At 51.3% G+C, this 24,430-nt stretch overlaps 11 protein-coding genes across 11 annotated transcripts; 6 read left to right on the plus strand and 5 right to left on the minus strand.

The window, feature by feature from the left end:
- Window positions 1-3,266: 3,266 nt before the first annotated feature.
- On the plus strand, window positions 3,267-4,599 carry MIND_00019400 (Alginate-lyase domain-containing protein; the record flags this gene model as incomplete). The annotated part of the gene is made up of 3 exons (XM_037357165.1): window positions 3,267-3,269; window positions 3,321-3,492; window positions 3,545-4,599. 3 exons carry the CDS (start codon window positions 3,267-3,269, stop codon window positions 4,597-4,599), a joined length of 1,230 nt encoding a protein of 409 aa, XP_037225075.1.
- A 1,248-nt stretch (window positions 4,600-5,847) lies between these two features.
- Window positions 5,848-9,122, plus strand: MIND_00019500 (Chitin synthase; the record flags this gene model as incomplete). Its single annotated transcript, XM_037357166.1, has 9 exons — window positions 5,848-5,955; window positions 6,005-6,588; window positions 6,637-7,382; window positions 7,430-7,514; window positions 7,559-8,228; window positions 8,283-8,528; window positions 8,577-8,878; window positions 8,928-9,016; window positions 9,064-9,122. The coding sequence occupies 9 exons, from the start codon at window positions 5,848-5,850 to the stop codon at window positions 9,120-9,122; spliced, it is 2,889 nt and encodes a 962-aa protein (XP_037225076.1).
- Window positions 9,123-9,230: 108 nt separating this feature from the next.
- Window positions 9,231-10,250, minus strand: MIND_00019600 (SET domain-containing protein; the record flags this gene model as incomplete). Its single annotated transcript, XM_037357167.1, has 2 exons — window positions 9,231-9,906; window positions 9,952-10,250. The coding sequence occupies 2 exons, from the start codon at window positions 10,248-10,250 to the stop codon at window positions 9,231-9,233; spliced, it is 975 nt and encodes a 324-aa protein (XP_037225077.1).
- Window positions 10,251-11,981: 1,731 nt separating this feature from the next.
- On the plus strand, window positions 11,982-12,746 carry MIND_00019700 (uncharacterized protein; the record flags this gene model as incomplete). Its single annotated transcript, XM_037357168.1, has 2 exons — window positions 11,982-12,029; window positions 12,081-12,746. 2 exons carry the CDS (start codon window positions 11,982-11,984, stop codon window positions 12,744-12,746), a joined length of 714 nt encoding a protein of 237 aa, XP_037225078.1.
- A 206-nt stretch (window positions 12,747-12,952) lies between these two features.
- On the minus strand, window positions 12,953-14,561 carry MIND_00019800 (uncharacterized protein; the record flags this gene model as incomplete). Its single annotated transcript, XM_037357169.1, has 7 exons — window positions 12,953-13,060; window positions 13,110-13,877; window positions 13,939-14,056; window positions 14,103-14,135; window positions 14,185-14,211; window positions 14,275-14,397; window positions 14,452-14,561. 7 exons carry the CDS (start codon window positions 14,559-14,561, stop codon window positions 12,953-12,955), a joined length of 1,287 nt encoding a protein of 428 aa, XP_037225079.1.
- A 684-nt stretch (window positions 14,562-15,245) lies between these two features.
- On the minus strand, window positions 15,246-16,870 carry MIND_00019900 (F-box domain-containing protein; the record flags this gene model as incomplete). Its single annotated transcript, XM_037357170.1, has 3 exons — window positions 15,246-16,028; window positions 16,078-16,294; window positions 16,347-16,870. The coding sequence occupies 3 exons, from the start codon at window positions 16,868-16,870 to the stop codon at window positions 15,246-15,248; spliced, it is 1,524 nt and encodes a 507-aa protein (XP_037225080.1).
- A 245-nt stretch (window positions 16,871-17,115) lies between these two features.
- MIND_00020000 (SET domain-containing protein) lies at window positions 17,116-18,402 on the plus strand (the record flags this gene model as incomplete). Its single annotated transcript, XM_037357171.1, has 3 exons — window positions 17,116-17,176; window positions 17,227-17,812; window positions 17,859-18,402. 3 exons carry the CDS (start codon window positions 17,116-17,118, stop codon window positions 18,400-18,402), a joined length of 1,191 nt encoding a protein of 396 aa, XP_037225081.1.
- Window positions 18,403-18,568: 166 nt separating this feature from the next.
- MIND_00020100 (Ribosomal protein) lies at window positions 18,569-19,565 on the minus strand (the record flags this gene model as incomplete). Its single annotated transcript, XM_037357172.1, has 7 exons — window positions 18,569-18,666; window positions 18,719-18,791; window positions 18,842-18,933; window positions 18,982-19,097; window positions 19,144-19,257; window positions 19,309-19,451; window positions 19,548-19,565. 7 exons carry the CDS (start codon window positions 19,563-19,565, stop codon window positions 18,569-18,571), a joined length of 654 nt encoding a protein of 217 aa, XP_037225082.1.
- Window positions 19,566-20,058: 493 nt separating this feature from the next.
- Window positions 20,059-21,346, plus strand: MIND_00020200 (SET domain-containing protein; the record flags this gene model as incomplete). Its single annotated transcript, XM_037357173.1, has 2 exons — window positions 20,059-20,096; window positions 20,146-21,346. 2 exons carry the CDS (start codon window positions 20,059-20,061, stop codon window positions 21,344-21,346), a joined length of 1,239 nt encoding a protein of 412 aa, XP_037225083.1.
- A 159-nt stretch (window positions 21,347-21,505) lies between these two features.
- Window positions 21,506-22,766, plus strand: MIND_00020300 (SET domain-containing protein; the record flags this gene model as incomplete). Its single annotated transcript, XM_037357174.1, has 4 exons — window positions 21,506-21,749; window positions 21,797-22,064; window positions 22,110-22,666; window positions 22,711-22,766. The coding sequence occupies 4 exons, from the start codon at window positions 21,506-21,508 to the stop codon at window positions 22,764-22,766; spliced, it is 1,125 nt and encodes a 374-aa protein (XP_037225084.1).
- A 375-nt stretch (window positions 22,767-23,141) lies between these two features.
- MIND_00020400 (uncharacterized protein) lies at window positions 23,142-23,782 on the minus strand (the record flags this gene model as incomplete). Its single annotated transcript, XM_037357175.1, has 3 exons — window positions 23,142-23,317; window positions 23,372-23,633; window positions 23,681-23,782. The coding sequence occupies 3 exons, from the start codon at window positions 23,780-23,782 to the stop codon at window positions 23,142-23,144; spliced, it is 540 nt and encodes a 179-aa protein (XP_037225085.1).
- Window positions 23,783-24,430: the final 648 nt, after the last annotated feature.

The raw sequence follows: 24,430 nt of genomic DNA on the forward strand, positions 1-24,430 counted from the left end.
CTTCACCAACTCCCAACTTTCATCCATGGTGCGTACCGTCAGCCGAGTTTAGGTTCAACGACTAAGGCCACCTTGAAGGTCCGCAACGTTGCCCATCTGTACTGGCTATTCAGCGCTGCCTTTGCGATCTCCGGCGTACTCACTGCTACTCCAAAGACCGTTGTGCTTGACTCCGCAAAGCTCGTTGCCGCCAAGTCACAACTGGCTGATAACACTGCTAGTACGGCGCTGAAGACTGCGTTAGGCATGTGGGATTTTTGCGGGAGATTAGAGTCCAGCCTGACCATGTTTGATCGTCAGCTGACCTCGTTGCACAAGCCGACACTTGGCTTCCTCAAGGTCCGTGGGCAGTCACGAACAAGACTATCATAGCGCCAGGCGGGACCATACACGATTACGCTAGCCAGGCGCCTTATTTTTGGCCTTCGAACACATCTGATGGATGTCCATGGGTTGAAAAAGACGGTGTCGTGAATCCCTCATCCAAGAACTATACCGACCACGATGAGCGTGGACAAATGTTCATTGCCAGCTACATTCTAAGTCTTGCTTGGTGGTATACCGGAAATGAAACCTATGGGCGACGTGCCGGTGATGTTCTACGAACATGGTTTATCTCAAACTCGACGAAAATGAATCCCAATCTCGACCACGCTCAGATTGTTCCGTGCGCAAATACGGGCCGATCCATCGGTGTCATAGACTTCTCTCAAGGCTACACCAGTGTTCTCGATGCTGCGGCAATTCTTGGAGCTGGGGCGCCTGGGTGGAATGCAGCGGATGCGACGGCTTTTCAGCAATGGAATGCTCAGTTTTTGACCTGGCTTGAGACCAGCAACTTCGGGAAGACCGAAACCGCTGCGACAAATAACCACGGAACTTTCGCAATAATGCAGAGTGCCGGAATAGCACTCTTCACCGGTAACACATCATTGGCTACTAGCAAAGCGACCTCTATGCGTTCGCGGATTGATCAATACATCACTGCGAATGGCTCCCAACCACAAGAGCTTACCAGAACACGCAGTTTCCATTATTCCATCTTCGATCTCGTGGCATATACGCGCATCGCTGATATTGGCAAGAAAGTCGGCGTCGATCTATGGGGCTACAAAGGTTCTAGCGGCCAGAGCATCATGCAAGCCATCAACTTCATCATCCCCGCGACCATTGGCGCAAGTGCCTGGACTTTTCCAGAGCTTAACTTCCAGCCATACATTGCGAGCGACGTGATTCATTCTGCGGGTGATAATGGGAATAAGAACGCCACAGCAGCTCTGCCTAAGGTACCTACCCCACCTGGTGGAGATTTGTGGCTAGTCCGTCCTGCTGTAGAGCAATTGGACCCTCTGTAAACGAGCTACCCATACTGTTATCATTGTGCAGATTCCGAATTTTACATACTTATTTCTTGTAGGTTGGTGGCGTCAGTGTCGTCAACTTATTGTGTTGATTCAATCAGTCTATTTGTCCCACGCTCTGAATCATTCGCCTCCGCACACACACACACACACACACACACACACACACCGGGTTGCGGTCTCTTCGCAACATCTTAACAAAAGTGGGTTATGAAAATTGCATACTTTATGTGCGTCATATAGTCAAAAGTACCATTTCCTAGGTGCAGTCAAGGTGTTCAGCTTCAACTCTCAAAATGACAACTGACTTCTACATGTGAACTCAGCAAACAGTGCATCAAAATGTCGTGCAATTTGAGCGTCTGCATGCCTTGTCGCCGCGCCCACAGTGCTTGTAATGGAGGGTCACCTTGTCGACGATGCGAAATGAAGCAAACAGAAGACAGTTGCATGTATCCGGCCTCCGCCGCTGCCGCCAGCCTGAGTGTTTATGCATGTTTATTTCAATCGGAGACAAGTGGTCGGCTCAACTCAACAATAGCAGCAAGTTGTTGCAAACAGGCAGCCAAAAAATCGCCCACGAAAGCAGCCACAACAAAAGCGTGTAATTCACCCACCCCAGCCACAAAATGCCCTTCCGTGCGTTGAAGTCCGTGCGCGGAAATGTCATAGGAATCTAATTTACAACACACATTAGTTCCGAATTCCTAGAGAATAACCTTGAGCTCGAGCAAGGAGGATCATCATCTTGGCCTCCGACTGGAAAATCAGTCATTGACTTGCAGCACTCGATCTCAGATGCGGGGCGCCGGCAGGCTACACCGACTGAGGATCCCGCTCACCACCAACCGCCAAAGCGCCGAAAAAAACATGACACGCGGAAATACGATTCCCTATATGCGGCGAACTTGAACGAACTTCCGGCCGACTCGGAGACGATGTCTCCGAGTCCTCGGTGTCGAATTGGATTTCAGGAATTGAACCCAGTCGAAACGCGAGGCTCGAGCTCACCACATTCCCTGCTTTCTTGCTCTGGTTCAGGCACGGGCGACCTGTTTGTGCGTCTATGATACCTTCATACGGGCAATATGCATTGTGCTGATGCCTTCTAGTACACATGTCCGTCAGACTTGCTTCAGGACTGGGTTGGCGTCCACATGCCTTATGATTCATACATCGACGAACGAACGCTATTGGCGTGGCTTGTGTTGCATTCATCTGAGGCAAGACTCGGAGACGCAGACATGCTTGAACGATGACCAACCAAAGGACTTCATGTGTACCTTCAACTACAGTCGAAGTCTAGATAAATGGCCATCGGTGGACCCCGAAACCTATGGGTTACAGGAAATTATGGGTTATGTGGATGGGATTACAACCGAAAAGACCATTCGGTTATTGGGCATTATGGGTTATCTGGGCTATTATGGGTTATGCAGACTTTGACTGTACTATTTTGAACAGTATCACTGCACTTGAGTCCGATCCGATTCCAGCCTTGCAAAACTTGATGATGAGTACTTCCAGTGAAGATGCCGCTTGGCAGTCAAGGCCGGAACAAAATGACAACACGGATCAGACTCTGCCTGCTAATAATCCGCGACACATTCTGGCATTTGCTGCCTTTTGCTGTTGACCACCACTCATCTATGACATTTTCATCTTCTAGCTGGCAGACGAACTTGACTTGAACCATACCCCAAACCTACCCCCGGCCACTGACCAAGGGCCCTACCGACTGCCAAGCGCGAACAATAGTCTTAGCTCCGTTGCCAAACCGTTGCCGTTGTCGTCACCCAAACGACGAAGCACGTCCCCATTTGTCTGATTCCCAGATCGACCTCACTGCTTAAATACTGCCATGCTTCAACGTTTCGCCAAGTTGCCTCTTCGTTCCTTGCCATTATGGTACAGTGTCCTCTCTGCTGGCGCCTGCAAATTCTAACCAGTTAAATCCAGGTGCCCACCACTCTTTTCTTCTCATGCGCCGTGCTGGCGATTGCCAACGTCGTTGGCGCGGTTCCGTATGCCGCTAAACCGAAGCCAGTCGTGCTTAACCCAGCTAAACTCGTCGCCGCCAAAGTGAGGTTGGACGCAGGGACCGCCAGTCCTGCTCTCAAGGACTCGTTAGGTATCCTGACAAAGTTTTTTTCTTCGCCTAACCAATGTTGACATCTCAACAGCGGCTCTTACTACCCAAGCCGACGAATGGCTCAACAAAGGGCCCTGGGCTGTCACCAACAAGACCATCACTCCCCCCGGAGGAAATATCCACGACTACGCTAGTCAAGCGCCCTACTGGTGGCCGTCAGACTCGGCCGATGGCTGCCCCTACATCCAGAAAGACGGTGTGAGGAACCCGGAGACCGAGAGATATACCGACCACGGAGAGCGTGCAGATATGTTCATCGCCAGCTATATTCTCAGTCTCGCCTGGTGGTATACTGGAAACGAGGCTTATGGTCGCCGTGCTGGTGATGTCTTGCGAACGTGGTTTATCGATGAAGCGACGCGAATGACCCCGCATCTCGACCACGCCCAAATCATTCCCTGCGCCAACACTGGGCGAGCAATTGGCATTATCGACTTCTCCCAGGGGTACACCAGTGTCCTCGATGCGGCCGCCCTTCTCGCGGCAGGTGCGCCTGGCTGGTCGCAAGCCGATGCTGAAGCCTTCAAGCAATGGAACGTCCAATATTTAGATTGGCTCGAAAACAGCGAGTTTGGCAAAACCGAGACGGCAGCCAAGAACAACCACGGGCCCTTTGCTATCATGCAGAGCGCAGGAATAGCCTTGTTCGTCGGCAATACTGGCCTTGCTGCGAGTAAAGCCGAGGCGATGAAGTCTCGCATCAACCAATACATCACCGCCAACGGCTCCCAGCCGCAGGAACTCGTCCGCACACGCAGCTACCACTACTCCGTCTTTACCCTCGTCGCCTACACCCGTGTTGCTGACATTGGCAAGAAAGTTGGTGTTGACTTGTGGGGCTACAAAGGCCCAGACGGGCAGAGCATCATGCAAGCCATCAACTTCGTAACCCCAGCTGCAACTGGGGCCGCGCAGTGGACGTTCCCCGAGACCGAATTCGAGGCCTACATTGCAACCGATGTCGTCCATTCTGGCGCCGACAACGGAAACCAGGACGCCAAAGCAGCGCTCAAGAGTATCCCCAAACCCCCCACCGGTGATTTGTGGTTCGTCCGCCCCGCCGTTGAACAACTGGACCCTGCTTAATATATATACTGAAACACTAACTACCAGTACTGTAAATAATCGCTCGCAGAATACACATTCGTTCAAGAAGAAGAACCAAAAGTCTGACTTGCTGCTCTGCCCTCACTCCTGGCTGTGCGGTTGACGAATATTCAACCGAAGAGATAGACCGTACTAGTGATTCCATCTGGTGGTGCATTCCGAGCACTTTGTCAATGTCCTGTTGAGGACAGGCGTCGCGAAACTAAACAGACGACATAGGACAGAGGTCACCTATTTTCTCGTAGGAAATTTACGACCGCCACGATATTGGGTCTGTAAAAGAGACAACAGAGGTTAAGAATAAAGGAATGCAAGCGAGACTATACATCTGCAGGTAATCAACTGATTTTACTTAGGTCGTTGAAGACATGGGTGGTGATTTTGTGACCAGACGCGATTTGACTTGGACTCGGAATACGACTGTCTTGATGCCTCCCCGCAAGAAACAGAAGACTGTGGATTCATCATCCGGTTCAAATCCCAAGCGTTCAACCTCCGGCCTTCCTACTCTTGAAGAATTGAAACGGGCGGAAACTGAGTATAAACACGCGTTGGAGCTTCGCATTTCTCAGCACACTCGAGGGAAAGCGATGTCTGCGGAGGAGCTGATAGAATTGGATGGGTGGTTGGTGGATAGAGAGAATGGGCTGCTTGGAAAGCTGGTTTCAGGGGAGGAGGTGACCAAAGCAGACTTGACTTGTTCGTCGTCCTCTTCCATACCAAATGCTGGCGTATTGAGCGCTCTTGTAGCGTTGATGAAATGGAAATTGTCTCGGGGCAAGTCCAGACCGACGTTGCTGGCTCTCGTCGCGTCGAACTCGGAAGAGCTCGTTCGTTCATCGACCAGCAAGGCACTCAATGCGATTGAAGAGGCAACAGAAGACATTGAGAAAGGATTATTGGCAATCCCGCTAGCTTGTGCACTTAAAGGAGTCGGAGCTGCAACAGCTTCAGGCAAGTGATAAGATTGTGGTTGATCCAGGGACACCGACGAAAACATAGGACTACTCACGCTCAAGCCTCCACATCTCCTCCCATTCATGAGTGACGAAGCAGCATCATTTTTTGAGGCGGAATTAGGACCAGTCAAGTACACCGACGCATATTATGGAAAATTTGCGCGTGCAATGGATGCCGAGGTGAAGAAATTGAACAATGGGGACAATGAAGATAGGTGGGATGCAATGAGACTCGAGAGGGCGTTATTTTGTGCATATATACTGGGGAATGCTCTTGTACGATAGGGAGCAGTGCCAACCGAGCTGTCCGACTTGTCACGGGCAAACACCGCATTTGTTTCCTTCACCGCAGCCCACCATGTCGCGCTACCCTGAGGTATTCTCTACTATCTATGCTTTCAGGTCGAATTTTAATGCGAGAATAGGCGGACGAGGCCCAACACCATGGGTACAACGATGGGTATAACCCATACCAGTCGCAATATGAGCCACAGCAGCAGCAACACTTCCAAGCTGACCCATTCAGCACTCCCCGGCATTCACAAGAGCCCTATGGCGCCCAATACTCCTCTTCTCCTCCGCCAGGAACGCATTTCGCAGGCTCTCCGCCACCCCCTCCACCAATGCAGTTTGATCCCTACGGCCACCAATATTCCCCTCCCCCGCAAAACCAATACCCACCATTCGCTGCCCCGATCCACAGCCCTCCACCACAAGATACTCATAACTACCTTGCAACTCCCTTCCAGCCCCCACAACCAAGCACCACTCCGCTTTCGGACGGCTACGCCAGAAACGCGTACCCTCTGGAGGACAACCCTCACGAGCTTGGAGATGAACATGGCGATATTCCACTTTTGCGTAGGGATCCCTCATCGGACTCTGGTTTCCAGATGCCAGTTCCCGGCGACTATGTCCCTGAAGAGGATGGCAGCATCAACAACAACATCCGCTACGGCAGGATCCCACAACGGGTGCCGCGGCGGTACAAGACCATCAAGCGTGTAGAGTGCGTCATTTTATTCTTCCTTTTGTCGTTTTATTGATTCATTCGTAGGCTTTTTCATGGAAATTTTGTGCTCGACTCCCCTGTCCCCAAGAAGCTGCTGGACATGTGTGCCCAGCGGACAGAGCGCGAGTTCTCCTATATGCGCTACAGTGCGGCAACATGTGATCCTAACGACTTCAAGGATAGTGGCTTCACATTGCGACAAGTGCACTACGATCCTCCCCGCCGAACGGAGCTCTTCATTGTCATGACCATGTACAATGAAGACGAGGAGCTTTTCTGTCGGACTATGCACGGTGTCATCAAGAATGTCGCCCATCTCTGCAAACGTGACCGTTCCAAAACGTGGGGCAAGGAGGGCTGGAAGAAAGTCGTTGTCTGTATCGTTTCGGACGGTCGTCTCAAGATCAACAGTCGTACTCTCAGTGTCATTGCGACCATGGGATGCTACCAGGAGGGTATAGCCAAGAACAAGGTCAACGACATGGCCGTCACAGCCCACATCTTCGAGTACACTACTCAGATTAGCGTCACACCCAACCTGCAGATTCACGGTCCTGAGAAGGGCACAGTCCCCGTTCAAATCATCTTCTGTCTCAAAGAGAAGAATCAGAAGAAGATCAACTCGCATCGGTGGTTCTTCAACGCCTTTGGACCGTTGCTACAGCCCAACGTCTGTGTCTTGCTTGATGTCGGTACACAGCCCGGTCCCACCTCGATCTACCATTTGTGGAAAGCGTTCGATATCAACTCTAATGTTGGAGGTGCTTGTGGAGAGATCGTTGCTTTAAAGGGTTCGTGAATTCCTCCGTTGTCAAAAGCTACTAAATATCTACAACAGGTAAATACGGGACCAACCTCATCAACCCTCTCGTTGCAGCCCAGAATTTCGAGTACAAGATGAGTAACATCCTGGATAAACCTCTGTGTGTACTTTCCAGCTTTGCTTGTCACATCTAATATTCGACAGGGAGTCTGTTTTCGGTTATATTACGGTGTTACCTGGAGCTTTCAGTGCTTACCGGTACATTGCGCTGCAGAACGATCCACGAGGGGAAGGTCCTTTGCAAAAATACTTCCTTGGCGAGAAAATGCATGGTGCTGGTGCAGACATCTTCACCGCTAATATGTACCTTGCGGAGGATCGTATCCTCTGCTGGGAGCTTGTCTCGAAACGCGGAGGGTCATGGATTCTGCATTACGTCAAGTCGGCTTACGCTGTCACCGATGTGCCCGATCAAGTGCCAGAGTTGATCTCGCAGCGTCGACGGTGGCTAAACGGCTCATTCTTCGCGGCCGTGCACAGTACGGTCCACTTCCACTACATATACCGCTCCTCGCATTCTCTCTTGCGCAAGTTCTGGATCCATGTCGAGATCTTCTACCAATTCTTCAACCTGATATTCGCCTGGTTCGCGCTAGCCAACTATTACATCTCGTTCGTCATCCTCAGCGGTGCTTTGGAGGACCCCTCCTTCAATTTAAAGGGCATTCATGTCGTCAACGTCATCCTGGAATACTTTTATCTGGGACTGTTGATTATGTGCTTCCTTCTTTCGCTAGGCAACCGACCGCAAGGTAGTAAGTGGGGTTATACCCTGTCCTTCATCGGATTCGGTATTATTACGATTTATATGACGGTCAGCTGCTTCTTAACTGTGGGACGAAGCAAATGTTGATCCTCGTTGTAACAGATTTCTGCGTTCCTCCTTGCGTTCAAGGGCATTGAGGCCATCCAGAAAGACAAAGGCTCTGCTTTAAGCGTCTCCGACTTCTTCCAGAACCATATCTTCCGAAATATTGTGGTGTCCTTATTAGCGACTCTTGGCCTCTACATCGCTGCCTCCGTCATATTCTTCGAGCCATGGCATATGATCACAAGTTTCATCCAGTACTTGCTGATGGCGCCGTCGTATATCAACGTCCTCAACGTCTACGCGGTTGGTACTTTATGCTTGAATTGATCCACGTCTGAGCTCCATTTCCAGTTTGCCAATGTCCATGACGTCTCCTGGGGTACCAAAGGCGACAACAAACCGAACACAGATCTCGGGACGGTGACGACTGGCAAGGGAGATAAGAAGAACGAAGTCGAGGCTGTCGTGCCCACATCGGAGAACGACATCAACGCGGCATATGAAGATGCGATTCACGTGCTCAACACGAAGCCGCCCAAGGTCGAGAGCAAGCCTGACGCGGCGACGCAACAGGAGGACTACTATCGGACGTTCCGAACGAATGTCTTGCTTGCCTGGGTACTGTCGAATGGAATACTGGGTGCCGCTGTTGCGTGAGTTGATCACAAATGAGCACGGAATTACGACTGATCTCTTGTTTAGGACGGCGTATGGAAGGGGGACGACCAGCGCCACACAAGCAGTCAATGGATATATGGGCTTTTTGCTCTTCTCTGTTGCCGGACTAGCACGTATGTCTTTCTTTCTGGATTCAGGGTTGACCCCTTATCTTTCTCAGTTGTGCGCTTCATTGGCTCGACGATGTACATGGTTATTCGGTTGTTTGCTGGAGAGTAAAGTGGGACTTTGCATGACTAACGACCATCGCGACGAAGAAACAAATCTTAATCTATTGGACTATTATTGTCTCTGTCACTGTTCTGATGAAGTTTACGCATCGTAATATTACAAATCATAGGATCCTTCGGCGCGCGCGGCAGCAAACGCTAGAGCAAACTCTGGTGATGCCATAGCTTCTTCGAGTTTCTCTCTTCCGGCAAGTTTTCCGATGAGGAGCAACCGCCGCATGACCATCTCAAGACGAGTGTCAACCCTGACGCGCCAAAGCGGATGTGTGAGGTATCCAACGCTTTCTGGGTCCAAAAAATGCTCCAAACTCTCGTAATCCGAGGCCCAGAGGCACTTGTGCGCCCTTTCCGCCCACCTGCTCGCCCGTTTTGCGTCTCCGAATGCGATATAGCACTCCATCATGGCGACCAAGGCAGCATGGTAAGAGTCGGACGCCTCAAGTCCCTCTTCCCGGAGAAGATCAAGATGCTCGCGACACTTGTTCATCATCCAATCGTCCAGGAGCGTGCGACTCCATGCCCATTCGTTGATATCAAGGGAAAAGTCATCGAGGGTGGCCCGGCGCACGTCGGATTCGCCTGTTGTGTCGGCACAGGAAAGACATTTGCAGGCAATCCCGTAGGGAAGCAGCTTTTCCGCCCTGGCTCCTTCCCCATCTGACAAGATGCAGTATGCGACGGTCAACTCTTCGCCCTCTGCAATGTCACGGCAGGCGAACAGACTGAATGAGAACGAATGCTTGTCGAACTTGGTGGAAGTATTGGGGGAGCAGCTGTTCAACGACTTGAGTATAATATTGGCCTACTCGTTGCCTCACCTGTGGTTAACACGCGAAATGTCGTCGCAGACAGCCCCGTACATGTCCTCCAGAATGTTTTCCGAGTTGCCGACCCGCACGCCAAAGCTGTTGGTTCGCATGATGCCCATATACGGCCCGGAGCCGTCTTCGCGATGGCTGTTGGCAAGCTTAAGGAATGCCTCCCTCCGCTCGGGAACCATGCGGTCCACCATCATGGAAAGGAATCTTTCATGCTCGTCCAGCATGACTTGATGTGCTTGCGGCCAAGTAAAGGAATTCGGAATATGAACGAGTCGGGCTCCGCCTGAGGGGGACATGATCAGTGGTCGTTCCGTTATGATACAATCTCCTTGCTGCAAATCGCGCGTGGCGAAAAGGCCTAGTCCTTTGCCTGGTGCTGCAGCCAGCCGGTAGCTGGGTTCTTCTTAGGAAGGCGCCAGCATAGGATGCGGGAATCCCGGAATTTCTGTGAACAGCTCCTTCGTGCCCTCGCTGAACAGGCACTCGGTTGAAATTCTGTGGTCCACGGGCATCGTGGTCATAGTCCACTGGCATCCAGAGCTGCGCGATTTGTTATCACGTTCGACTGTGACCATCTCTTCGAGCTTGAAATCCTGGGGTAGAGCTGGCGAATTAATATTATTGATTTTGGGTCGGACGATGGCAGCCACTCTCTTACCTGCTCTACCAGTTTTTCCGAATGGAGCCCGAATATAGATTCGCCCTGATTTGCGTGCAACGGGGACCAGATCTGAAGGAAGTTGATCGTCTGCATCGGCGGCTTGTTGCATGATGTTAAGATGGGAGAATTAAAGCCCTCCGAGGCGAACCATATTCTTTTATAACTGGCTGCCACTATACGCGCTTTGAAAAAGTGTCGCCTTTGTAACGTCCAAGCACAAACGAAGCTCAAACAAAGCGGCCAAAGCGGGATGATCTTTTGTCTGAATTTCAACTCTAAATACTTTGCCAACACAGGAAGTAGTCAAACTCACAATCTACGAATTCAAAACTTTGCTTTCAACTGCTGGTCCAACCACAATCTGCTCAGCGACAGGCGCGTCTAACGAGGCCTCATCAAACAAGACCTCTTGAATGGCCATTTCTTCTGCAACGTTTACATGCGTGACAGAGGCACTGACACGAGAACGCCTGCTCCGCCCCACGCCCCCAGTCTTGCAGTACGATGCCGTCAACAAGAGGAGTATGGAGACGAAGACAACCTCGAAACCCCGTACAACATATACGGACGCATCAAGGATATTCTGGAACACAGACTTGTCGAGGGAGACTATGTCTTCACTGACAAGCTGCGAGCCCAGCACCAGAACACCGAAGATCAGCATTGTGACGGCACGAAGAGGGCTGTGTGTCAAGGTCGGTGTTTCGATATACGACCGAGTGTTGAGAACAGAGAAAGCGCCGTCATCGTCTGCTGGTGTAGGTTTGCTGGCCTCAGCCTGATCGTCAGCATGTTGTTGTTCTGGTATTGTCGGCGCACTTCCAAGCTCGGCTTGGGAGAGGATGTGGGAGAGTTCTTCTTCATCCTCAGCACTGACTGAGCTAACGGGCTGGCCAGTCATCCAGCTCCGCACATGATTGACAAGATTCGAGACAGCAAAGACGATGGAAATGGCGAAGAGCGAAACAAAGCCCTGCGTGAACTTTGCGCCAGTCCAAGTGAGCGCAGTTGCGATGGGTGCAGTCCGTGGGTTGTTCTCGAGGAAAAGAGGAGCGAGTAGAAAGAGTAGTATTAATGCGCAGAAGACGGAGACAGACTTGTAGGCGACGCGGGAACGCGCCATGGTGCCAGGTGGTCGTTGAGTAAGGAATGCTATCACGTCCGAGTCATGCGACAGCCTGAGCAATTTGGCGACAATAATCTGAACTTTGATCGAACGCCAGCCCGCCGTTTGGTTGTCATTTCTTGAACAATGGCACCAAGGGTACATCGCAACGGATCGCGCCCACTTTCTGTCCATGAACCGGGAGCGATTTGCAGTAAGTAACATCCACACGACGACGATCGTTGACTTTACAGATCAACAATGCCCAACTTCGCGCTCTTCGTTACTGCGACCAACGCTTCGCCCAAGGTATCCTCCAGTCTTTATGGCTTATCTACATCCCACCTTATCACCACACAGACACTCAATGCAGCTCTCCGGATAATGCGCGACAGCGACGAGGCTTTCTTCGCTGAAACCAACTTTGTTGTGCTTATCACAGGTCCTTCCGACGAAGTAAGAGACGAGCACATCAACGCTCTCCCCGCAACGGCCATACCACTCCCCGTCGAGAACGGCCTGCATGCAGATTCCAATGCTTGGGCGGGACAGAGCTTGGTAGCCGTCAACGCCTTCATGCGCGCCAACGACCACGCTCCTGGCGACAAGTATCTTGTGTCTGACGAGCACGCCGACGGCTATTACCCGTACAACCGCTGGGAAGACCGCGGGATTGATCCCGGGCTCTGGCTTGTCCTCGACAACAAAGGGCTTGAAAGCGCTACATGCCTGGTTTGCTGCCGTGTCTATCGCGAGGGGGAGGAGGGAGACGGCTCGGGCAGCGGGCTCGGGGAAGGTATGACAAATGAGTTCGAGGCAGCACAGATGCACTGGGGTGATGTCTTCGGGATGCTTCTCCAGCTTAGTGTCGGAAACCTGGGTTTTGAGGACTTTGTTCTTAACAGAAGTGAAGAGCAGCAAGGCGAAGAGCAAAATGTCTGGCAGGGCCGCCCAGATAATGTTCTTTCACCAGAAGAGCGGGACAACATCCTGCGCGACTGGAAGGAGGCTGGCTATGTTGACTGAACGAGTCGGAAAACCTTACCCTCCTGGAAAGGACACACAAGGCAAAAAAATTACATCTTGTTTACTTCTAGCGAACGAGGGACAGCGAACTACGTATACAAACAACCTATTAAACAAACAAAATAAGAAACCACTGTAAACTACTTGTTATAGTACTGCGTAATGTGAGGGTATCATCCTGCGTGAATGTGGTCTGTCGAATCGTCTCAAAGAGCGTGATGTCCAGGAAGTTCGTCCGCGTTAGATATAAGTGGTCCTAGCTCAAGCTCCGGCGTCGTTATGGTTTGCTCGCTGTTGGCGCGCAGTGCGATGCGCTGAAAGTGTTATCAGCTGGAGTGAAATTGGGTACGGCCAACAACTTACACCACTGATGGGCCTTGAATAGTCCACGTGATCCATAAACGACGGGTGTTGCAAGGTCGCGAGGCTGGGTCTCAGTAAACCTTGCGGTGTACCCACACGCTCACCCTCTCCGACAGGCTGTGACGCTGGAGGAGTAGCATCACCAGGCTGTGCCAACCACGGTGCGAGTGGAGGAGGACTGAGGGGACGCGGGTCAGAGTCGGGATACTGTCGCGGATTCAGAAGTGAGCCCGGTCTTGGAGATGGCGCGACTATTGGTGAAAATGTCGCTGATGTTGGGGAAGCATTGTCGAGGATGGTGCTCTGGGGAGGAATGGCTATTGGCGCGGGCGCAAGCGGGGGTGTTCCAGCGATTGCATTGGTCCCACCCTCGAATCGCTCAGACTGTGGTGTCCGCATACTTGATCGTCGACGGAAGCGGGCGAGGAGAGCAGCGACCGAAGAACTTGACGCGGGTGCATTTGGCATTGGAGGACGGGGAGGGCTAGCAACGCCACCTCTCCGGAGCGAGTAATGGGGTGAGCGAGCCCCATCAAGCCTATCCAAATCGACACCTGCAGCAGATAACTCCAGCTCTCGAGTTCGCCGCGTGTTTCGTCGCCGGGGGGAAAACTGACGGCAGACAAGAAATAGCAGGATTCCCCCCACAACGATGGCCACTAAGGCACCAATCGCAACACCCACAATTCCCCCAACATTGCGTGCAAACGGAGTTCCGCCTCCTGCGTTTCCGACCGTGGCTGGGGTTGTGGGAAAAAACAGTTGAGGCTGGCCCAGTCGACGTCTGCACGACTGTTGAAATAAATAGGGATGTCGACACTGAGCTAACGCGCGTGACACTCGAGGATGGAATTTGTGAGCTTGGATGAGCAGATGACGAGGACGATATCGGAGGCTTGGCAGAGGACGAAGATCGTGTTATGGAAGACGAAGATCGTCTCGAGGAACTGTCCACGTGAATAACCTGCAGAGGGGAAAGGCAAAAAAACTCACCTAGCTGGCGATGAACTCGACATGGAGGATGAGCTAGAGGAGTCTTGAGTCAAAACTGACAATTAGAATAAGGAGAACTGACCTAGGAGAGACAGACACGCTATTTGACCTGTGTTGACGCGTCAATAACGTTAACTCTCTCAGTGTCACTGTTTGTACACACAGGACGAACCTGGATGAGACAGAGATATCACTTGAAGAAGATGAACGCGCCGAGGAAGAGGCGGGGCTGGTGGATGCTGGCGAGCTTGTTGTGCTGGGTTCAGACGAGACGGAATCAGCACGGATGCGGAAACTACCGAGACACGTATTTATATGAGCATGCGTGTTTCACAAAGAGAAAACGCACCGAGAAAGCGTCTCTGGGTGGGTAGTGGGCGTGTATGACGGCAAGAGCAAGTTTCGTGTATGACTGGGCAGGATGGCGTCGTTTCTAAGCAGGCGGAAAGCAATGGGCATATGACGAGGGAGTGGAGTGGCTTTTCGTGAACGTAACGACCGTAGAATGTGGGTTCGGCCCACTGCTCAGACTCGTCCGCCACCCACTCTGGCGTTTATACGGGGTGGAAGAGGGAAGCAAGTGAAGACAAATTCGAATCGGGTGTGGTAACCAACGTATTATTGGGACGCCGTCGGCCGCCTTGCGACCATCGTGGGCACCGTCGCGTTGCAAAAGCGGCAAGCCCGGGTGGGAAATATTTTATCAGAGACATTGCGCATCATGATCGAAGCATCCCAACCATGAGAAAATTTGAGCGCAAGATAAGATAAGATAAGATCTGGCTACCTCTTCCTTTCAAACTCCAGATCCTCTGTCTTCCAGGGAATCTGACACTCCTCGACTGGAATATATCAATACGTTATTGTCGCCATTTGTTCCTCCCATAAAATCACTCGTGGTTGCCCTGCAAAATTTCTAGTTGCCAGTTCGATTTGGGGATTCAAGTTGTCAGTCTCAGAAACGAAATGGAGATGAGGCGTGGCCATGGTGCGAGATATTCAGGGAGTGTTCTAGGGCAAGATGAGTTGTCCATCGGGTCCACACCTTGCAGCAAATCTTCGTTATGCCAAAAAAAACGCTCTTGGAGTCTAAGTAAAATGGTCATTCAAGCACTGCACACTTGCGCTGGATTCCCGCTCAATCTATGCGTAAGGAATGATACGCAGAACATCATCCGCCGTGACGAGGATAACAACCCCCAGATGATCGTCCAGCGCAATAGCGCAGATGTCTCGTGTGTTGAGAGCCTCTTCTGGGAGGACCAATTCATGCTGAGACGCGATATGCGACACGGGGTCAAATCTGACGAGCATCAACTTCGGGTGCCGCAGCTCGAAGGAGTCCGTGCCCGGCTCGTCATTGGAGGGAGGGTCAACGAGCAACAAGACCGCGAGTCCCGAATTGGCGATAACCAGGAGCTCCCAGGCATTCCCCTCGTTCATACTGAGTCCGCCCTCAACAGTGATTGTCTCCGCTGGAAGTAACTTTCTATGAAGACCCTTTTCCCAAGCGTCGTAGTCTGCTGGTGAAGCGTCTTGAATTTCGGGTCCGTTATTGGGTCGTGGCCAGAATGTGATCTCCAATGCTCGGAGGAGGGGAACATCATTCGGAGTGTCCACTCTGGAATCAGGAGCATAGCCACGGACGACAGAGATCGTGCTGCGTCCAGAGTACGGCTCCGTTGAGAGCACGCAATAATCACGAAAGTGAGTTAAGCTGGTGGTAGACGAGTTGCTCGAGGACGGAATGTGCCCGACGTGGTTGCGTCCGAGCGTAAAATCGATGTCGTTGTCAGCGCTTGATGACGAATCGGAGCCTGCCATCAATCTTCGAGGGCACGCATATACTGCGGCTTGTCGATGCTGGAGCGCCACAATGAATACCGCATCGTTCACTACAGCAGAGCCGAGAGTGCGATAACCAGGCTGGAGGGATATATGAGCGAGCGGGAGACCGAGCCAAAAATACGCTTACACAATCTGTTACGACTATTGAAGACACCATGGGGTTCTCCAGGCTAAATGTCTGCAGCTCAAGCCAACTCCCGGCCGCAAGGCTAGCACGGACCACTCCAGCGCAGAATGAGTTCATAAAGACGGAGGTGTACTGGTATCCCAGCTCAAGATCGCATTCACAAATGATCCGCAGTTGCGGGTTGGGAGAGCAGGAGGCCGTGAGGACGACAATTTTCCTACAAATACGGTTTAGGTCGTCAATTGGAGAAAGAACGCAAACAACGCAACTGATTGTCGACCAAAACTGTAACAGTATAACTATCCAATTGCTCGATTGGTGACGACATATCGTGAATTCGTCCCAGTAGGGTTGGCGAGCTAAATTGCCCCGTCTGAGTATTGAGACACACAGCAGTGCCGTCTTCTAATGAATAGAGCACAATCGCCCCACTTGCCGTGCCAGGCAGACAGTATAACACGGAATTATGGACACCAACCGGAATCGACTTGATCGGCCCAGTCACAACCGGTCGTGGGGCAGCCCAGTTCCTCGTTAGACGTCGAGCATGAAGCGCTAGTTTCTTCAGAGCCGAGCTTGAATATTCCCTCAAGTCAGTGACGGTGGGAACTGGGAGCGGTCTTGAGATCTTGGAGAATTGGAGAGGAGGAAGCCAGAAGCTGTGTTCTGCTGATAATGCATGGAAATACTTGCTGACCATGGAGAGTGAGAATGCATCGTCGATATCAAGACCGTAAGAGACTACTTGGAGGAGAATGTCGGCGGGAAGAGCTGAAAACTGTGTTGGCGACATGATGGAATCTGATGAAATAACACATATGACTAATGCTCTCTTTCCCTCAATGCGTGCATATAGTTTGAGCGAAACTGAAGCTTTGTCGACAACAAATGAACAAAGACAAGGATGCTCAAGCAAAGATGACGCTTTTCAGCTGTGGTAAAACTTACTCCAGCTACCAGAGTCAGCATGGAACACGACGTAATGGACATCGGAAGCCGAACTCGCGATTAGAATTTTAACCCTCGCTGCTGACTGCCATGAAGCGCGGTTTTCTGAAGGCCAAAACCGTTGTAACCCCCCAAAAGAGTCCAGTAGAAGGTGAGAAAAACCTTTCTTGTTCTTATTTTGCACCTTCAACCGATAAATAGAGGCTGCACTCAACCCTAGTCCGTTCATTGGGGACGGCGGATACATGTACTGCACTATTCCACAGGATGCACCGCCAAACGAACCCGTCAGCGAGTGTTGTTTGCCACCAGAGACCGTCGCCAATCTCCTCAAAATTCCCGGCTTCCCCCACCCGATGCAGCCGATCGTAGAGGTTTTATTCCGCCTGGGGGAGAGCCCAGAGAAAGGGCTAGGTCTTTTTGCGACGCGTGCTATAACGCAAGGCGAAGTCTTACTTGACCGTCGCCCTCTTCTTGTCTCGTCAATGTCGCAACGCCCCCTTACCACGAAAGCATTGGAAGCCATGATTGCAAAGATATCACTCACTGGCCAGCCCCCAAACCCTCACAAGATTTTGAGCTCGAGCATGGAAACGATTGTGGGTCGAATGCGTCCTGAAAACAGGGCCGCATATATGGCTTTGGCAAACAGCACTCCCGACAGTCCTGTTCTGGGAATATTTGATACCAATGGAGCAGGGATTGTCGATGCAGAGCTCAACGACAATGGCGGGCCAACTTGCACCTACAGCGCTGTGTGCGACATTATTTCGCGCATGAACCATAGGTACGCTACAAGTGTCTTTTAAGGGTTGTTCAAACAATTTCCGAAGCTGCTGTCCCAACACTTCCAGAGTCTTCGACAAAAATTCCTTCTCGATACGCTTATATGCGGCCCGCAACATTGCCAAAAGCGAAGAACTGACCTTCCCCTACGTGGATCTGTTGTCGTGTAAAGCAGACCGTCAAGAAAACCTTGACGAATATGGCTTTGTTTGCACGTGTCATGCGTGTGTGGACCCTGCATCTGACGACCATCGCGAAGATATACACGAGTTTGAATTCGATCCGCCGCGCCTCCTGAAGTGGGCCAGAGACAAGACTCTGCCAGATGACTGGCTCCTCAAAAAGTGCTATCGACAACTGGAATTACTCGAGCAGGAGGGATTGCAGTCAATCGATGAGTATTGGGAAGTCTTGGCCGATCTTTCAAGAGTATACCTTTGTTTTGGAGACATCAAGAACGCCAGAGAGTGGGCCGCTCGTGCATATCAGTGCCAATGGATTCACTGTCGCCGGTTTGACCGCGCAGATATCGACGTGATATTGGGTGACAAATATGAGCAGTCAGCGTTCTGGTGCTTGCGACAAAGGTAGTCTGAATCAGGCTTTGTTGTACTGGTACTCGCAAGCATATCATTGATTTTCTTGAGTAAATGACATAAACTGTAAAACCCCAGCTCCCAGTCCGCACCATCTTTCTCAAGACAGGCGTTGGTGTAGCGTGCGCGCAATATGCAAAGGTCTCGAGTTTTCCGACGTCTCAGAAGAGACGGACAGGCTTGCCCATGGTCGTCTTGATGTGCAAGCTCTTCACGTTCTGCCAGTTCTTCTTGAGCAGGGAGACCAAGAAGTTAATGGCTATATCAAGGATTAGAATATGTCGCATGAAGACGATCAGAGAAACACTAACCAAGCATGACGTTGGCAAGAACAGCATCCTCGGTCATTTGGACGTGGCCAACTGCAACACCGAGGCACAAGACCTGGCTGTGGGTTAGATTTCCAACACTCAAACTTGAGAGCAATAACGGACCTTCTTCAGCTGGAATTTAATCGTAGAACGGACTTCAGTAAGCTTGTTGGAGAGGTCTTCCGAGTGACCGATAGGTGTAGGGAATTTGCCGGCTACACAGGATAGGTTAGCGGAAACCTTTGTCAATATTTGAGACGAACCCTTGGAGAGACCGGGGCCCAGGAGACGAGGAATCTGCTTGATGAGGGTCTCGGACGAGAGGAAGGCGTCATATTTCTTGGCCAACTTTTTAACAAGCTTCTTGTTCTTGTTAAGTCTATGAGACGGTCAAGAAGGAACAGGTCGTATAACAGTGGACTTACTTTTTAAGATCGTCAACGCTCATGTATTCGAGCTCGATCTGTTTTGCGCGGTCGATGTCAGCCGCATCGGCGAGAATGCACATCGACATGCGAGGGCGCGGGACATTGGGCAACCTGGAGAGATCAGCAGCTGAAATTTTACTTCAAGCTCATTGGAACACTCACTTCACGGTGCCAGAGAAACGCTTGTCACGCTGGGGGTCGTAGTTCTTGAGCCCAATCTGGAGCTCAATGGTTTCAACGAAGTTCCTCTTCTTCTCCGTCGCGTCGGCCAGGAGACCTCGAATAGAGGTGCGCACGCTAGAGACCTAGCTTGTGCTTAGATCGAAATATTGACTGAGTATAGCACTAACCTATAAGGTGGGTTTAGTGCTTCATATCGTACGAGGCAATGGGCGACATACCTGGATCTTTGAAGACATGGTCGCTGGAAGGAAGTTTTGATCAGTGGCTGTCACACCGCTTACCTCAGACCTTCCCAGTTAGCGCATGTCACGCTGATGTAACTTCAACTGCTTCACTCAACTCAAAAGTTGAGAATCTGCGAGCACCTAACTGCTCTAAGACAATATCAATAAAGCCACGAAGATGCATTCTGCAACTGATTCCAAGCGCAGTCAGGGTGACCCCCACGGCTTTGGTGGTAGGTAAAAACTTGATAAATTCCAGCTTTCGCCGAGTTGACACTCTATACTAAGTATCAACCAGCTAATTTGAGCCCGTAAACGTTTACGGGCCAATTCTGGCAAACAACTTTGGCTACGAATTTGCGAGGCTGCAGCTAGCGAACCTGACTTGCACTGATCCGTTAGTCCTTGTCAAAATAAACTTCAACCCTGAGCAACGTGGAGGGCGGGATAAAACCGACAACGATGGATTTCCTTTCCACCTTTTCTCTCTCCTACCTTGACGGGCATGAAGCGCGGATTCTTGAATACTGGCAAGACGAATAGGTAGCGCCATTTACAACCCATCCTCAAACATTTTATCAACCGCCCCAAGGATCCGCTTAAATGATCTATCGCAAGGCCATCCCACCACACATCGATCTGGCGCATCACCTCCAGAACATAGTGACGCCAACTTCAAGCTTTCTTCGTTTTCCCGAACCTACTCTCGCAGTCCCTACATCGTCAGCGCCGATCACAGAGTTTTGGACACAACATCGATACATTTCCTCTTCCATCCTGCACCATCCGCCGATCTTGTCTTCGTTGACACTCTCCCCAATATCCTCTTGTTCGAAGCATTCATGTCCCGATTACCGCCTCTACCTGCGGAATCTCCACCATTTATCATCCGTGACTGTGGCCACAAGGGCGTAGGCGTCTTTGCTCGACATGCTATCGGTAGAGGGGACCTAATAATTCGCGAACGGCCGGTATACGTTTCCCGTCCAGGAATTGTAACGTCTTCTGGTACATTCTACGAATCAGCACTCGCCGGGCTCTCTGTGTCAGCCCAAAGCTCCTTCATGTCGATGCGAAACGCTCAGCCCCCAGTCGTCGGGCCCATTCTTGGCCGCATCCAAACGAATGCATTGGCAGCAAAACCGCCGTTTGGCTCGGAAGTCAAATCCCATTACCCCGCGCTATTCCCCCGGCTGTGTCGCTTGAACCATGACTGCACCCCCAACACGCACTACTCCTTCTCGACCGAGACGTTTAGTGGACAGCTCTTTGCCGTCCGGCCAATTCAGGTTGGTGAAGAGTTGACTTTGGGCTATGTCGACCTTGCTGCGCCGCGTGAGATAAGGAAGAAGGGGTTGAGAGCCAAGTACATGTTTGAATGCACTTGCTCGACATGCGAGTTGCCGGTAGAGCAGGCGCTCGTCAGTGATATACGCCGTCGCGAGATTGCTCGCTATTTTCTCAAGATGGCGGATGGGAAGAAGATTCCGGACGGCGCAACTCTAGGTGAAGCAAAGCAGTTGATCCAATATGCGCGAGACGAAGGACTTACAGAGGCCCTGTCGATCCTTCTCGTTTCGGCCTTGCGAATAGCCCGAAGGGACGGGAACTATGAAGAGGAGCTGAAGTGTGTTGTTGACAGTGTTAGCTGCGTCAGAGCGTTAGAGGGGAACGAGGCAATGACATTTCAGGCGATGGCTCGCCGATTTGGCCTCACGCCAGGTGAATTGGGTCAGGTTTTGGATAGCGAAGAGCCCATTGACTATGGTAGATTTCGACCCTTGCTCCGTTGATCGTAGACCAGTTTTTATCAATGTCTGTCCTCATTGAAGTAGTTCTAGGTGTTGGGTTGATGTTGACCGGTTAACGGAACATTCGGGTCTGTAAAAGAGACAAGGTTGATGTTGCAATATCGATTTGATGGACAAATCTTGATCTTAACCTCAACTTCCATGGCCTCGACCACGACTTGGTCTACAACCACCAAGACCTTCAGAATTATCAATGCTCCAATATCCAACGACGACGAGCGGTCGCAAAATTTATCGGGATGCTCAATGCTGGTCGAAGACGGGCTTTTACCCATGCTGTTTCGCGACGAGCCACCGCGGACGCCAGATCCGCCTAATTTCTACGTGGCCAGTGCGGGTAACAAAGGCGCTGGAATGTTTGCGGCCAGGGATATACCCGCGGGTGGTCAGTCGCAACCTTGTTGCTTTCCAGCATGCAAACTGTTGCAAAAGCACTGATCCTGGTTGACAGGCCGGTCGCGATAGTGCCCTCCAATATTGAGCCCTTGCTTTCGTGGAAACGCGAAGCTTTCGATGCGCTCATCGCTAGGATCATACCCAGCGAAAGAGAGCGTTTACTTCAGTTGGCAAACTGCCATAGTGTCGAGAGCCGGCCTATCGTCGAGGGCATTGCGCTGACGAATGCATTTGGTGTGGAACTAGGGGTGACGGAGCAGGAGTATGGTGGAATCTTCCCTAGTGTGAGCCGTGCAAATCATTGGTAAGTTTCTCTCTGGCCCGATGGTTGACTGAAGATTGAACCCAGTTGCGGACTGAATACTGCTATAAAATGGGACCCTGCAACATTCTCAGTGTCGATGTACTCTCTATGTGACGTCCAAGCCGGAGAGGAAATCTACAACCAGTACATTGATGTTCTCGCCCCTCGCGCCGAGCGACGGGCCCAGCTCGCCCGATACGACTTTATTTGTCTTTGCCAACACTGCGATTTGCCGGATGACGAAGCTGTCGCGAAAAGCGATGCCGCCAGGGCCGAGCTGCGCGACTGGCGCAATACACACACGAGATTCGAGCCTTGGGCGGAGGATATGTGTCGTTCGGATGATGTCGTTATCGAGTCGAGTCTGCGGGCGCTGGAGCTCGTCAGACAAGAGGGCTTGTGGGGAATGCAGGTTCCGTTTATGGAGGACCTCGCACTGAGCTATGCGGTACTTGGTGACGAAGAGCAGTTCCGAGTGTGGGCGGAGAAGGTTGTAGAGCTGTGCAGCGGTCAGGATCCGAAACGAGCCAACAAGTTTGCCCAGTGGCTCGCGGATCCCGCGTCGTATAGGAGATGGGGATGGCGGACGAAACAGAGGAAACGTAGGTCGTCTTATTCATCTCATTCAGAAACTAAATTCATGCAGTACTTGACAAACAGAAAAATTTACCCCCAGACATCGACATTTCGATCCCTTGGTAGCTGACGATGCTGAACCAACCTTTTACCGCAGAAGAAATGCGGCAAGATGTAGCGAGTGATTTGAGAATAAATGGCAGAGAGCGAGTCTCAGCTACTACTTGTCAGATTGTCAGGGAGACGTTGTACAATCTGCTTCCGTAAAGTACTTATTATCTTCAGTAGTGCATAGACATCGACGCCCCAAGTAAGACTGTCAGTGCCTTCTAGCTGCGTCTAACGATAACAATTAGTTGTGCACACTGAGCTTGTTTGCGTGCGCTGCAGACTCATCACCAGAAGAGCCTCTAAAATCCACTGGTTTGCAACATGGCCCATCTTGTATTTGGCGCCAAGTATTACAAAGGAACAAAAACGACAGAGTGCAGTAGCTGGTCTTCATCCGCGAGCAGGAGAATAAGGAGTCAGTGCTCCAGAGTTGAACTGGCCACCTTGTAACGCGAGGGCCATCGGTGGCCTTGGGAATGTGGTCGATGCACGGTGGAAACTATTGTTCTGACGATTTTTCAGGGCAATGACATAACCTTCGACGCCAAGCTGGGTCTCGACACCGGCTATTCAGGACTTCGTCAAAAGGGCAGGAAGATTGGATTGCGGAGCAAGCTCACCCACTGGGAGTATACCAGTGTCGGCGTCGGAAACCCACTTGTGTGCTTCACCGTCATAATACGCCGTTTCCCATCCATCCATGTGGAGTTTTAAGACGGGGATAGGCCGTTCCGGCGTGGCTCGACGTGCGATATGGTATTTCCACACGCCCACAGCCATCGCAACCCTGTCCGTCCAGAGAACGCCCACAAAGGGCGTATCGGGTATATCGACTGTGAAACCATACCCGGGCTGGGAGATACGCTCGGGAGAGTCAAAATTCTAGTCAAGTTCTGGCGTCAGCGAGCAAGGTGCGTGCCGCCACTTACAATGACGTGGTGGTCAGGGACTTCAAGGGTTGGACCATAGCCATAGCCGTCAACGGGTTCAAGGATTCCATACGGCCAGTGGTTGTCCTCCGCAGTGGGCATGACGGTAGGATGCAAGATCACTGCACACACACACTGAATTACACGTGGAAAATTTAGCTTCGCGGTCACGTGAACGAAATGAATTACGAAATTGAAGAGTCCAATGTGTTGAAACAAAGGGAAAATACAAGGGTAGTTAAGGGTTATAAGCGAGCGGTGCTGTTCTCAAATACTTGGGATCCAAAGGTGCTCGTGGAAATGGAGATGTGGCAAAATAATTCTTCCCTTGGTGCATGAGTACAACGACTTCGCCTTCTGCACCGACGCGGGTCTTGGCTCCTGCTGCGCAATGCATGTCAAAAAGCAGAAGAAAGGTAGGCGAGTCAGCGCCTCACCGATAGGAGCAATGCCACTGTCGAGTTCGGAAACCCATTTGTCGTTCGAATTGTCATGGTATGCGGGATACCATCCTCGGTTGTACAAGTCCAAGAAGGATATGGGAACGTTAGGTGTGCTTTCGTGCGCGATATGGTAGTTCCAAATGCCTGTCTCCATCGCTGCATGGTTGGTCCAGAGGACTGCGACGAAGTTCGTGCCGCCGATGGGAATAATGAACCCGGCTCCTTCTCCATGAGCTCGACCAGGAGAGTCGAAATTCTGGGGGGAAAAAGAGTCAGCGAAGTAAGCATAAAGTGTGTCACCCACGCA

The sequence above is a fragment of the Mycena indigotica genome, assembly GCF_014461135.1.
Source record: "Mycena indigotica strain 171206Taipei chromosome Unknown Mind.scaff0001, whole genome shotgun sequence".
NCBI classification, from domain to species: domain Eukaryota; kingdom Fungi; phylum Basidiomycota; class Agaricomycetes; order Agaricales; family Mycenaceae; genus Mycena; species Mycena indigotica.